Source organism: Trachinotus anak, unplaced genomic scaffold (assembly GCF_046630095.1).
Source record: "Trachinotus anak isolate AG129_WGS33_773 ecotype Australia unplaced genomic scaffold, CSIRO_AGI_Tana_v1 ptg000032l, whole genome shotgun sequence".
Taxonomy (NCBI): domain Eukaryota; kingdom Metazoa; phylum Chordata; class Actinopteri; order Carangiformes; family Carangidae; genus Trachinotus; species Trachinotus anak.
In genome coordinates, this window is record NW_027273883.1 from 8,758,088 (window position 1) to 8,771,864 (window position 13,777).

General features: G+C 38.9%; 1 protein-coding gene across 3 annotated transcripts in view; it reads right to left on the bottom strand.

Annotated features, from left to right (window-relative positions):
- Positions 1-6,523: 6,523 nt before the first annotated feature.
- The window catches only part of grik3 (glutamate ionotropic receptor kainate type subunit 3), a 97,984-nt gene continuing 90,730 nt past the window's right edge, over positions 6,524-13,777 (bottom strand). For 2 of the 3 annotated variants that reach the window (XM_071468769.1, XM_071468768.1), the window contains 3 exons: positions 11,247-11,472; positions 10,751-11,001; positions 6,524-10,007 (listed from right to left, as the gene is read on the bottom strand). In XM_071468769.1, the coding sequence (XP_071324870.1) occupies positions 9,813-10,007; positions 10,751-11,001; positions 11,247-11,472 (672 nt within the window). In that variant the 3' untranslated portion in view covers positions 6,524-9,812. The remainder of the gene's footprint in view (positions 10,008-10,750; positions 11,002-11,246; positions 11,473-13,777) is intronic. The other variant, XM_071468770.1, reaches the window with a different exon arrangement.

Here is a 13,777-nt window from a genome sequence, read left to right on the forward strand (position 1 = left end):
TGAATTTAGCTTCTGAAATAATTGCTTCCTCTCTGCACTAGTAAAGCAAAATTGGCCTCACCCTCTTGTAGTAAGAGAAAGTCTCCATAATAAAGTCATTATAATGAATATCCCAAGGTAGGATAGCTGCTTCTAGCCAATTCTTGAAATGCATTTTTAGCCCCTAAGTGGAAAGGCTGTGCAGAAAAGCCAGCACAATCCCAGCCGTCCGTAATGGTCAGGGATGATTCAAACCATGAATGGTAAATATTGCCTCTGTACAGCCTGGATGTTTTTTTCATAAGCACTCTTTGTGTGTTGTAAGCAAATTTTTAGTGAGGTTTACATGAAAGAATATTGCTGCATGTATTGGCAGCTTCCCAAGATGAAGGATGGAAATGTAAGGATGGGGTCTGATAGAGAATAACAAATTATCTGCTGGTGAACTTCATGCCCCTCTGGAACCGACTGGAATCTGGTCGTGGGCCAACATCAAACAGCCTTGCTGTAGGCTGTAGGCAACCTTGGGATAAAGCACTGACAGTATCTCCTCAGGTAGAAATGAGCAAAGAGGTTTGGAGTTCCTGTTTGATGAGAAAGACCTGCTTTACAACAACAAATCCAAACCTTTACAAAAAACAAAACAAAAAAAACATACCTTCTGGCCATTTTATTAGGTAATTAGGCCAGGACCACTTTGGCTCACCTAACTGTTATGTAGTTCATACAAAACAACTCAAGACAATGGCTTGTAACATGTACAGTACCAGTCAAAAGTGTGAACACACTTAATAGGAAGGTGTGTCTGAATTTCTGACTGGTACTGGAAGTCTCGATTGCAAACAGATTTGCATTTAGCAGACTGCAGATTCACCAGAAGATGGATTTGGTAATTTGGTACTAGTTCACATGTTAATCTATGCCACCTAAAGGCAAGGGAAGCAATAGCGGCAGCTGCAGTTAATCGTACAGATATAGGTGTGCTGATGGTACATCCCACAGGCAAAACAAAGTGGTAGCTGCTGCAATTCTAACTGGAATACCTCCTGCAGGCAAAAAACATAACACAATTAGATGAAATTTACTTGCAATTGCATTGCAGTGACAGCGATTCAAAGCTGTTCCTGTTCCTATGCACAGACCCAACAGGAGGCTAGAGGCTTCCGGGGGAATGTCCGTCTTTGATGACAGGATAATATCTAGCATTTTCTTAAGTAACTTCAATGAAACATTTGTGCCCGCTACCATTTGAACCACCTCATCTCAAAAGTGCTCTTTTGCTTTGACGTCCATTGTTTGGGCTGATGGTTAGTCTTGTTGCAGCTGAAAACACAGCAATCTCAGGATGTGTGGGGACGTATCATCTGGGTGAAAATCACCTGAAATCTGCACCCTTTAAAAAATTCCAGTTACTTTTTGGTGGCAGTTGAGCAAAACTGAAAACAAGTGATTTCAGGTTATGAAGGCTATTGGAGTCTGATATTCATGACACCATTGTAGGACGGACATTGTCTGCTTTTTAACAGGGTGAAAATGCTGTTTTTGTATCACTATTAATTCTTTATGTAATCACTTTATTCAAGTTTATGCCTTCCACCACAAAAATGAACAATTGTATGATGTCTTATTAATACTTTTTAGTCATCAATACTCTTTGTAAATGTACATTGATTGTACGTATGTTCTATGTTTGCCTGGCATTACCTGTGATAGGGATATTTGATATAGTATCTACATACTACTTGAAAAAATTTGCAAAGATAAATCACAGATGCACATAACAAGCAACAACATTTAGGAGGAGTGTGCCATTCAAATGATATATCATTGGTATGTCATGTTGAAATTAAAACAATCCACTACCTGTGCAGTGCCACCAACAGTACTGCTACTCCAACAATCAGAGGCAGTCATATTGTTCAGATGACATACTTACTCATCAGCATGGGGCAACTACTTTTCTGGTTTAACCTAGCAATGTTAAGGTTCCTTGAGCGGCGTATTAACGAAATGCCCCCTGCGCATTACTGTTGTACCGTAATATTCATGGTGTACCTGTAGCCTGTCTTGTCATCTTGAATGAGTCTTGTGAACTCTTATGAACCCTTTCCCTCAGTCCTGCAGTTGACTACATGTGTTACGTCTGCTGCATAATTCTTAATAAGGCATAAGATGTTTGCAGTAAACAATGATTCCTTTTTCAAAGTCAACAACAGATTAAGTATTGCATTATGTGCAGTGTGAGCTTTACAGTATGCTCAGTCTTCATTTACATGTGTCTCACTCTCTAGAGCGTGAGTGATTTACGTAAATGAACTGAAGGTGAACCTAATAGAGTGGCCACTGAGTGCACAATGTGTTATTAAACTGCAAATGCACAGTACCTTCTTGACAAACACTACTCTGCATTAAATGTTCAAGAGTGTTATTTTATGTGCACTGGAGAAAATTGCCTTTCATGCAGTTTTATATTTATATTCATGAAAAGCCTCTATTCCAGTCATTATCAGGGTCAAAGACGGAGAACAGAGAGAGCAAGTCACTAAGGCATTTCATGGACAATGTCTCTATCAGGCTATTTCACCGAAAGTCAAATGGATAATTCAACATGATGGTGGGAAGATAAAACTCTGATACTGGTGGTGTCACTGATTTGCAATGAAAGAGATGGAGTCTGGAATAAACAATGGTTGTCTCTCATTCCGACGTTCCGCCATATGGTGTCTCCCTGTACAAACACGATACATGTAAAGCCAAGCTCATTATGGAACGGAGAATATGCATGAGTATTCCCACTGTGGTACCACTTCATTAGAGCAGTACGGTGTGCTGTAATTACATACTCATTAACTGTTCATCCTTTTTAACGTTATTGGGATGGACAGTGCTATCGACCCTCTGTTAGCCTTGGAATCCAGCTCTGGCACTTTGCCCACATAAGACAGTGAAATTGTATCGGTGTCAATATAGTTTTGATATTTGACTTGGATCACTCATATATATGTGATGAGTCTCTGGTTTTCCTTTTTGGCATGTGGGCTAAGTTAATTTTGATTGTGTGTGAATGACACAAAATGTTTACTCTTCCATGCGCTGTAATTTGAAAATAAACGTTACCTTGCTGAGGAGTTGTATTGTGTTGTGTGTGTGTGTGTGTGTGTGTGTGTGTGTGTGTGTGTGTGTGTGTGTGTGTGTGTGTGTGTGTGTGGACGTGTGCAGCTTGTCGCCTGCAGCTCCATCATCACCCAGCTCACTGTGACTGCTCCCTAGTGAAAATTAAAATTGACGCACTGAAGAAAAAACACAGAAAATGACTTGTTTTGTAGATGTTTTTCAGTAGGGTTGGGCAGTGTTTGCTGTATGGGCATTTGATAATGTCTTCAGTGAAACATCATACATCATACATCCCAAAAAAAAGCTCATAAATGACACTCTGCAGTCATATCCCTTGTTCTGTCTTCAGTTTCATCAAAGCTGTCCTTCTTTAAAGATGACTGAGCCAAAGTTACACCTAAATTCTCTTTCAAACACCACATCACTGGTCAGTCACAGCACTGTTGCATCACCTGACACGAATACAACGCACTGATTCGCAGAACAAATTCATCACATTGTGTTGAAGAAGAGCACTGGTCTCTGACGTTCTCTGCTGCAAAATGTGAACTTTGACAACAGCTTTTTTTTGTTTGTTTCGGGGGAGGGGTCACGATGCTGGACTCAACACCGTGATGACTATCAGCTACTGGCGATGGACAATAGCATCCATTATACCATTCCTCCATTAATACCACAGTCAGCACTGAGAAATACAATGAAGAATACATTGTGTTTCCTGTGACAGCTTCAAAATAAAAGCCACCCTGTCTTTTGCCTGTGAAATGTTTTTGATTTGAACCAGTAGCAGTAAGAAATGTTGGGTTTGCAAAAAAACATATGAGAACTGTAGAGTTAACTTGCCATGCCCCAGTTTTTGATACCCTGTGTTCTTTTATTTGAAGGTGATATGTACCTTCATTCCTTCAGAACAATTTTTATTTAGCTGCATCCTTTACTGCTACATATCCTGCGCTTCCTGGAGGGAATTCAGTTTTCTGGGATGATGACATTGCCTATAATAAGGTTCAGTGCGCACTGGCCCTCCTATCAAGCCAATCCTCTGGTGCAGCTTCAGCTAAGATGGGCCTCTCACCCAGTGGGTCCACAGAGATGGGCATGGCACAGGTCGGGCATTCATTCACCCCCAAATGGGTCGATGATGCACAGCCATCGGGCTCCAGCACATCACCCCGGAGTGTCAAGCAGAACATCACCCACTGACGCCTCTGTCAAGGTCATCGAAGAGAGCACTGGTCTGGATATGTGCCATCATAGTGAGAAATCCTCCACCAGCGTGCATGAGCAACAGACTGAGGCAGCCTCCATAACGGCAAAGATGCTTGAGGTCAGCTTTAGGTTGTACTTTCCCCATGCAGCACCCTATTTATAATATATACGCTACATTACTGTAAAATATGTAAGAATAAATCTGAGTACATGAGAACGAATCTGTAAAGTCCCAATGTCATTCATTGCCTCAGCTATTCACAACATGAGGAACACAACATAAAACCACTCTAAATAAATAGTTTATGGTTCTACATTAGGCTGCAGTCCATTAACATTAAATCAAACATAGACTTTCAATCATAAAAAAAAGAAAGAAAAATGTCCCTTTTCTTAAAAACCACTCTAACATAATTGACCACCACCACATACAACTGCCTTTGAATAGAATCATACATAATGCTTTTCATTAAAATCCATTTAGTAACTGTACTTTATTTTCAAAAATGCTTACTTCTTAAAAGTCTATATTCAGTGACCTACTTCCAGAGATTGTTATTTATGTTTTTGCACCATGACTCCATTTCAGAGTTTTCAAGCTGAACATATAGCCAGTCTTTAAAATCATGTGAACAAAGTAGCTGGTGGTGTTATATCAGTCTTCCAAATTCTGTTTTATGTTCCCCAAGTCTCTCGTAGATCTCTCGTTCTCTTTATCTACTCTAGTTTCACTCATTATTTGTTCTCCCATTTATTTCTATTGCATCTAATTCCTGCATTGTCTTCCTTTGCTCATATCTTATTACCAACTATTCCTGTCTTCACTTTGTCATTAAGCCATTGTTCTGCCATCACTCTCTGCATAGCTCTGAAATTGTTGTAGGTATTACCATCAAATCATTTCCTCGCTCTCTTTGGCTTTTTCCTATTCTCACCCCATCTTTTTTTTTTTTTTCCATTCCTCCCCACTGCTCCTGTTCCCTCCACCTCTCATGTCCTTTCACATCTTTCTCCCCTCATCTGGCTGGCTCCCATCCTCCCTCTGTCTCCCTCTCTCTCTTTTACATACTCCTGATGCGCTCCTGCTGGCCCCGGTCTGTCCGAAGGGATTAATTGATAGTGAGAGATAATAAATCTTCCCATTAGGCGCAAGGCCCCTGCCCATCGCTCATTATGCACCCGCTGCTCCTCAACGCCATGGCCTGGGGTTTCCCCCTGCTTTTTTAACACACACGTCTGCCATCGCAACGCCACCAAGGTTAATCTCTCCCTGTTGCAGTCAATTGGCTGCCTCACGTCACAACACGTATGCATTCATGCATGAACACCTTTTGAAGCTTGTGTTTGTTCTTTCCCACTTTCTAGATTTGCAGTGCTCTGTGCTTTACTTGAGAGACCTGAACAGCGTCACAATGTAACAGCTATTGCATGTAAGCATATCTCATAGCTATTTTGAATTTGTGGATTTCAAAGAAAGAACCGGTATAGAAATTCTCACCTAGCAAAGCGTACTTTGGCTTGTTTCTTATTTAGTATTTGTGATGATGGATAAGAAAAAAAAAAACCCAAAAAAACAGTCCATTCCCTGGGAATGATTTAATGGCACTGTATCATTCCCGCTACCTTGACACCCTTTTGAGGGTTCCTCTTTTTGTGCTTTTCGGCACACACATATCCTATGTACATTATTCCATTACTGACCTGTATCTTGCTAACTATCTCCCATCTATTTTCACATCTGTCTAATACATCTAATGGTGAGTGGCATGGCATTATCTGTTGTGCTTTGTTTAACCTGAGTAATAACTGTGACCAAATACAATGTGGATATTAATCTTGGTGTTATAGAGTCAGGGTTTATGTTGTTTACCCTACTGTATGTCCTTGTAGCTTGATTTCAGTCACATAATGCCACCTCTTTTTTAAGTGATACATGTTTATATTTTTGTGAAGACATGTCTGCATTAGTTCTCATATTTGACATCTGGTACAATAGCCAACAAAACGTATTTGTTAATAATTATGGCATATCCTGATCTTATCATGTTGGTAATTTGGAAATCAGCATGAAATGGGTTTTACAATTTAGTCAGTGCTAATATTTACTTTAGTGTAAGCTTTCTAAATTAACTCAGTTCAATAGGCAGGTGTTAGCTACCTCATATCAGACAAAAATGAACACAGCATTGCTAATAATATCTTAACTGTAAGCCTTAGGAGATAGGAATAGTTTGTATTTTTTATTTAAAACTTCATATAACCCATACAGCAAACTGTACAATTGAATTATTCACAGTGTGTTAAAAAGAAAATAATTCAGTAGCTTTTCTATAACATTTTGTTGAATTGAATCCCCATGTTTTACTCAGATGCCGGTTATTTTAATGTTCTATTAACACATACAGTTACTAGGAAAACAAAATCTTTTTTTTCCTTTTTTTTTTACAAAACCTTACAAAAACTATATTCATAGAAATTCTGCATGTCCACAAAGAAAACCCTGGTTGGCACCAACATATTTATCGTATTGTTTGAGAGGTTTTCTGCCAAATGATAGAAGCTGTGCAACTGAAAAGAAAAGGTGTCCATAAAAAGGCATACCGTCATGACTGCTGGAAAATCAAAACTCACACACTGCTAATGGAACACAGGTTATGTAGCTTACATTTTGCATTACTTTTCTCTCACATTTCATACAATTTTGTGTAAAATGACATTATTATTCACATTAATTTATAAAAAGATATATATATTCAGTAACCAAACTGACTGAATCAGCCAAATCAGAAACCCTGTTGTAATTCCAACTAATTTTGATTATGATGTTTTCAATTCTTTTCACATATTACAGAAGTGAATTACAAGCAAACTTGAGTCTTTGAATCACCTGCATGAAAAGCTACAGTACACATGAGGGTAACAGTAATACAGTATAACCACGTATCAGCTGCGGCCATACTTTAGACCAGGTCCTAATTGGATTTTCAAGGGGAGTAAAGGTCAAGTTACATAAGATAAAACCCTACTCTAAGGGAGTGTCCCCTAAATTCTTAGGGAAGTTCAACATTTCCATTTCATGTTCACCTTGTAGAAATATATTAGCCATCATAAAAGGAGATTTACATACATTTTTCCCATTTGGATGACAGTAATCCAATGCACCATAATATAATGTATTTTCATTAAATAAATAAACAGAGTTTTGGGGCTTTGGAACTGGGGTAAAGTGAGGAAGTAGGTTAAAGTGACCTCTCTAATGAAATAAATATCATCTATAACATATTTCACTGTTAACAGAATTCATTTATAACAGTATAAATTTAGCAAAATACATTTTCTCCTGCTGATCTTATCTACATATTCTACTTTGCAGAAGGGAATCGATAAACGATTATACTGTGAATCTCTACCAAACCAATGCTAAGTTTTACAGATTGGAGTTTCCTTGAATCATAGATAGTTAGGATTTTTTTTTTTTGTCTCAACGTATCGACAACGAAAACCTCACAGAGGTTTGCTGTTTGTTCAGCTCCCAGGTGACAGCAGCTCACAGGCTCCTCGAATCTTCATACAGCATGACACTTGTTGAAGACAGACACTTGCTTGATAGGTATTAACAGGAACACACAAAATCATCATCTGCCTTCTGTCTATTCACCATCTATTCACCACATTCTTTCAGCAAGTCACACACTACAAGTATATGTTCACATTGGGTAATGCAAAAGAAAAAAAAAAAAATCTGAGATGACCTTCAGCATCTTTTCTCGTTTTAAACCAAACCCTTTGCCAGTTTTCATAAAACTCATGTTGCGAAATGACCAGTTTCCTGCCAAAAGCCTATAGATCACACCTGAAAAATTAAGTGATTGTTTAAAAATTTGTTCAGAAGTACTCGGGACATTCAATGGTGCTGTAGCCACACAAGGATGAAGACCAGCACAGAGTTTGATAGATATGTCACAATTTAATGCACTAAAGAAATTCACTTTAGTTTTAAGGTCACAGTCTCTTACCTTTTGTCTCTGTGCCTTACAATTTGTTTTAATGAAGCTAAGATATAAACACAAATACCTGATCTGATGCCTTCCATCCCATTCTATACCCTGCTACCATTTAATTGACGCATCTGGACTTTTGGAACTGATTCATGTGTTATTGTTCACATGCTTTTTGACACAGGACCAAAGTTCTGTTTTACAATAGGCATTGGATCAGGAAGTTCTGCCGTTAGTCTTCTTTATTGTATGTTTTTAGCATGGATTATTTTACATTACAGTGTTAACAATGTTTTTAGGGGAGGCGTTTGCAACACCCGCAAAAACATGCCGTGACTGTGCCAACTGCAATTATCCCACTACATCTTACCTTGCATGGTTAGGGGGAAAAAAACTGTTATGGTAAGATCCCTTTGTAGTCACATTTAAACCACTCCAATTTACTTTGCATCAAACATGAAATGTTCTCTAACAAGCTAAGTGAGCAGTCCTGGCTCATCCTGGTCTGTATATTGTTCTGTTGAATGGTCAGGTCTTTGGCAATTAAAATGATTAGAATTTTATCATGTACAAAATCATTTTTTAAAATAAAATTGACTTCTGGTCAAATAAATCCAGTCCCATAACACTGTGATCCAATAGTCCATGGCGGAATCTCGTTTTTTATATGAATGTCTTCCCGTTGCAGCTTTGTTTTGCATCAATGGTTATTTGCTTGTGTGCAACAGTATAGTTCATTACACATCACAACTTCAACAAACTTAAATTTACTGCTGAACAGTTGTGTTTTTTTTTTTTTTTTTTTTTTTTTTAAAATGGGTTTCCACCAGTGACAATACTGCAGATGGTGAACAAGTACTCTTACTGGTTATCGTAGACGTCCCTGTGAACCATGCTTTCAAGAGATCCTTTCTCGTATCCTGCAGCTCATGACTCAGGTAACCATATAAGCCTCGACAACATGTTTGAGGTAACATTATTTTCTGCTCTCAAAGGCAATTCAGGAGTTTGTGTAAATCAACAGGATAAAGGTAAGATTTCATAATTTTCATGTGTGACAAAACTGATCTCCAATGAAAACTGCTCTTCCTTGTCCTCTTGTAAATCTGTCATTTATTGCCATTCTCATCAAAGCCTTTGTCCTATTTCAGTCCAATAAAATTCTCAGTCTTGTCATGGAATGAGGATTCCTTGAATGATGTGTATTTTCTTGTGTTTTTGAGTTGCGCACGTAAACATCAGACTTCAAACTGATTATTTTGGGTGTACCGTTTTTCCCAGAACCTCCCTCGAATATCTCTTTTACCTCTTGTGGTTAGGATTACAGTGGTGAATGTTGTCATACCTGTGTGGCTGATGCTGCCATTTTGAGTTGCCCATGTTTTGTTAGTGTCCCTATGTCACTGTGGTTAATGGTGTATCTGGTGATCCCATCTATGCCATTGTCTCTAGTCTCTGGCACTGCCCCTGACACATTACTCATGAGGTTCTTGCCCTGGGGGGAACACATTGTCATGGGAACACAGGAGTCATCCCAGTGCTGCAGCTCATGTTGTCCTTTCCTGGGAGTCGTCGGTCGTTGTAGGCGTGCATGTTGATCACTGCATCCGTCTTCACCATGACTGGAGGCTGGGGCTTGTGTTTCACCCGCCTCTCGCAGGTGAACGACAGTCTGATCTCGTCCACCATGGCACTGCACAAAGACCTCTGGGCAAAAAGGGAGGATGCGGGGAGGGGAGCAAGAAGGAGAAGAGGGGAAGGGGACGGGGGGGTAAATGCCTTAGCTTTAAAGTGTTCTGACAGCAGAGAGTGTCGACAGTCTAAAGAGCGCAAAATGCATTTAGAACAAAACATTCACGTTGAGTTAATGCTACTGCTTGTATATGTGTGTACACATGTGCGTCCGTGGCTGTCAGCAATGACAGCACCGCTACATGTAGCCTGCACACAGTTCTTTATTGCTGCTCTGTCAAAAAGAGTGAACAAGTGTTATGCATGAGCATGCATGCAACTACTCACTTAGCATGAGTCAAATTAGTGATTTACAGCAGTAAAGAGTTTGTGCTATTCTGACATCTCCAATGACTAATAATGGATTAATTCTCTATGCTCCAATTTGCAATTATGCCTGTTAAAATAAGTAAATGTTGTAGTGTTATGGCCAAGTACTCCTAGGGATTAGCTAAAGGCATGCAAATCCTTTTATAACATGTTTGAACTAAAAGCCATGAATAGAGCACAGCTTTGGTTTAGAGGCTATGTGGCAAGTATCATAACAAAACAGGCACGGTTAGCAACTTCTTTGCTAAAATCAAGGGTAAAATAAACTGAAATCCAAGTGGAGTGTAATTAAATTAATGTTAGATTAATTTTCCATCCATCCAAACCACATAGTAAAGATCAAATTAAGATAATATGGCATTCTGTATGTGATTTATGGGGACACATACCTGTTCACGTTCTGCAGTCTTCCTTAGCTTGTAGATGAATTCAGCAATCGCCACAAAAACAGACAGCACTAGGCCAGATGCCAGCACAATGAATATACCACCCAGGTTCTGGATACCCATGGGGCCTGTCTCGCGACGCTCTCCATCCAAGCAGCTGCTCCCACTCCACCACTTCTCCTTCAGCATGTGTAGGCGCCCATCCTCCAAGATGCTTAGGATTGCTATGGAGATTTTGTCCCTGTACGGGGAGCCTGAAAGCAACATAAGGCCTGTTTTATTTTGGAAGAAATGCCAGCTGGATTCTGTGATAATAAGGTTCATAAACACGTAGTGGCATTCAGTCTGACTAGTAGCTCAAAAAACATCTTGTGCTGCTGCGTTGTCTAAAAAGCAGTCCTTCACACTCATCCTTCAAAAGGCAACACATAACTTATAAAGAGGGCATGGATTTTTTTTTTTTTTTTACTTGGTTCTCAAATGCATACGCAGGTCTTACCGAGGGGAGTGCCGATGCCATAGCCTTTGCTGTCGATGAGCCCTCCCACCTGTGTCAGATTACAGTTCCTCTTAGTGATGTAATCGATAGTGGTGGACTCCATAATGAGGGCATAGTCTGACTTCAGCACCCTTTGAATCCCGTCCTCAATAGACTTCACCAGTGATGTGCTTGGCCTGCTGCTCATGAAGGCCCACATCTTCTCAAAAGTAGAAACTTTAGATTTCTGTAAGAGATGGAAAGAGCCCATTTAAAATAAAAAATGTGCCTTTGAACATAATTTGAACAGTCTCCTTTGCTGCAGGTGAGGAAAAAGTAGTTGAAAAATATACAATGCTTTCACCACCAAGAAAGGGGTGGGCATGAACAAAATAACTTTCAAATGTTATAGCCCGAGGTTTTGAATCAGTAAGTACTGCTAACCATCAAATCACCCAGATGAATGGCTGAATAACTTTACACCTATGGGGATTCTTTGAAAGGCTGATTAGCAATTGTCAAAGATGACACATTTGCAGCAACTGACAGCATTCTCTAATATGTCCAGATTCTATAGCCAGGGAACAAATAGATTTATGTGATTACTCCTACAGATCTCCGTCGTCACAGGATTAAAGGGGAGTAAATTGAAGCTTTGTGCATATCTATTCTCATAAGTGCTACTGAAGCTGCAATAATAGAATGCCTCTCCATTAGTCTTGCATCAGGCTATGTGGTATTTCATGCAATTTTATATGGGGTCGCATTTATGCCATGTCTAATCTTAGATAATTACTGTCTAAAGACTATAAGCCATTTCAAATTGTGAAAGATGCTATTATAAGAAGCCCTCTATTATATATAACTCCAGTGGAAGTGCAGTGTTGGTTACCTAAAACTGTGACATGATAGTGCGATATTGAAACTTAAAAGCACCAATTAGGATGTAATACAAGTGTTGGGAATTTGGCATGTTTTTTTTTTTCTTTATTTTTTTTTCTTTTTGAAATTGTAGTCCCATAGCACTTTTCAAGAACAGATGTCACAAAGTGCTTCATGATAAAAGTATAATAATACAAATGATAATAATAAAACAAATAAAAACTAAAAAAACAGAACAAATATATTTAACAAAACATATTTAAACAAATGGGTCCTTAGTATTCGCAGATCATAGATCCAATGGGAGAGAGTTCCAAAGTTTTGTAGCTACAGCCTCATTAGTAGGAGAAGACATGGTTTTGTCAGAAGACAAAATCAACCATATTACAACTTAGGACTGCTGACTCTGGTTTGCAAAACAGTAATGTAATGTGTATTTCAAATGAGGTGTCACAATAAAGAACGCTTCACTTTAGATCCCGTCTCTCTGTTAAGTGCAAAATGGCATGCAACTGCATCCAGCAATTTCTTTCAACCTTTCAGCAGTAGGCGAAAACTTCATTCCTTGGAGGCAGTTGACTTGCTTACATGTACCCTTCAGTGCTCTTAATATAATATGCAATTTAACAAAACAACAGCTCCTCATAAGAGGGCTTTTAGGTGACACAACAACCTCCTGGCCACCAGTGGTAACAAACCTCTGATTATGTTTCTAATGCGACTTGTTTGTTTCAAGCGTTTCATTAAGCCACTGACACGCTGACTTGAACAGCAGCCCTGTGTCTTCTTGTATCTCGCCAGGCATCACTAATACATTTGCTTGCTGGTGAAAATTCATGTATCTAGTAGAAGTTTGCATTATACTATGAGTCTTTTGGGGTCAGGATGCAGATTTGGAGTCGTATCTCAGGAGACAACTACAGTATAATGGTCTTGACTAAAAGAGTAACTTAATTCATTTGAGTTAGTTTTCAGTCCAGTTGAATTACATGTACAATCACTTCATTACACTTTGATCTTTAATTTAGCAGTTATTTTAATTATTTTCCAGAGAAAATCCAGTAAATACTGTTGGTTGCCTGAGTGAACTGTTACCAGCAAGTATAAACATTAAAATGAGAATTAAATACTGCTTGTAACTACAGTTCTATGAATTCTAGGTGAATATCTAAGCATTCAAATATCTGAAAAGGGCTTACATGTGTCAGGGGAGGGTTTAGTATTTCACCGTAACATAAGTTTAGGACCCGATCCATCCAGCTACATACATCTGCAAAGCCTTTATCTACCCCCCGGTCTCCTCAGTATTTATCATGCTTCTCTGCCTCATTGAGTCGACATCATTAGGCCTTTCTGTAAGAGCAAGGGGGAGCAGAGGGCACTTGAGCCTTGCAGCTCTGATGAGGTAATTAGGCACCTGTGTCTCCTTCTATTTATGATGCGACAATCACAACTACAATTTATCGAAGTACACAAAACGATCTAAAATAACTTCCTTTTACATAGCTATTCGACGGAACTGAGGGTCAACAAGTTGAGTTGGATCCAGGCGCACTATTTATCACTACACCACATTTAATAATTGTGAGATGCAGAGCAATGAGTAAGCAATCCTATTGTATTATATATATATATATATATATATATATATATATATATATATATATTTT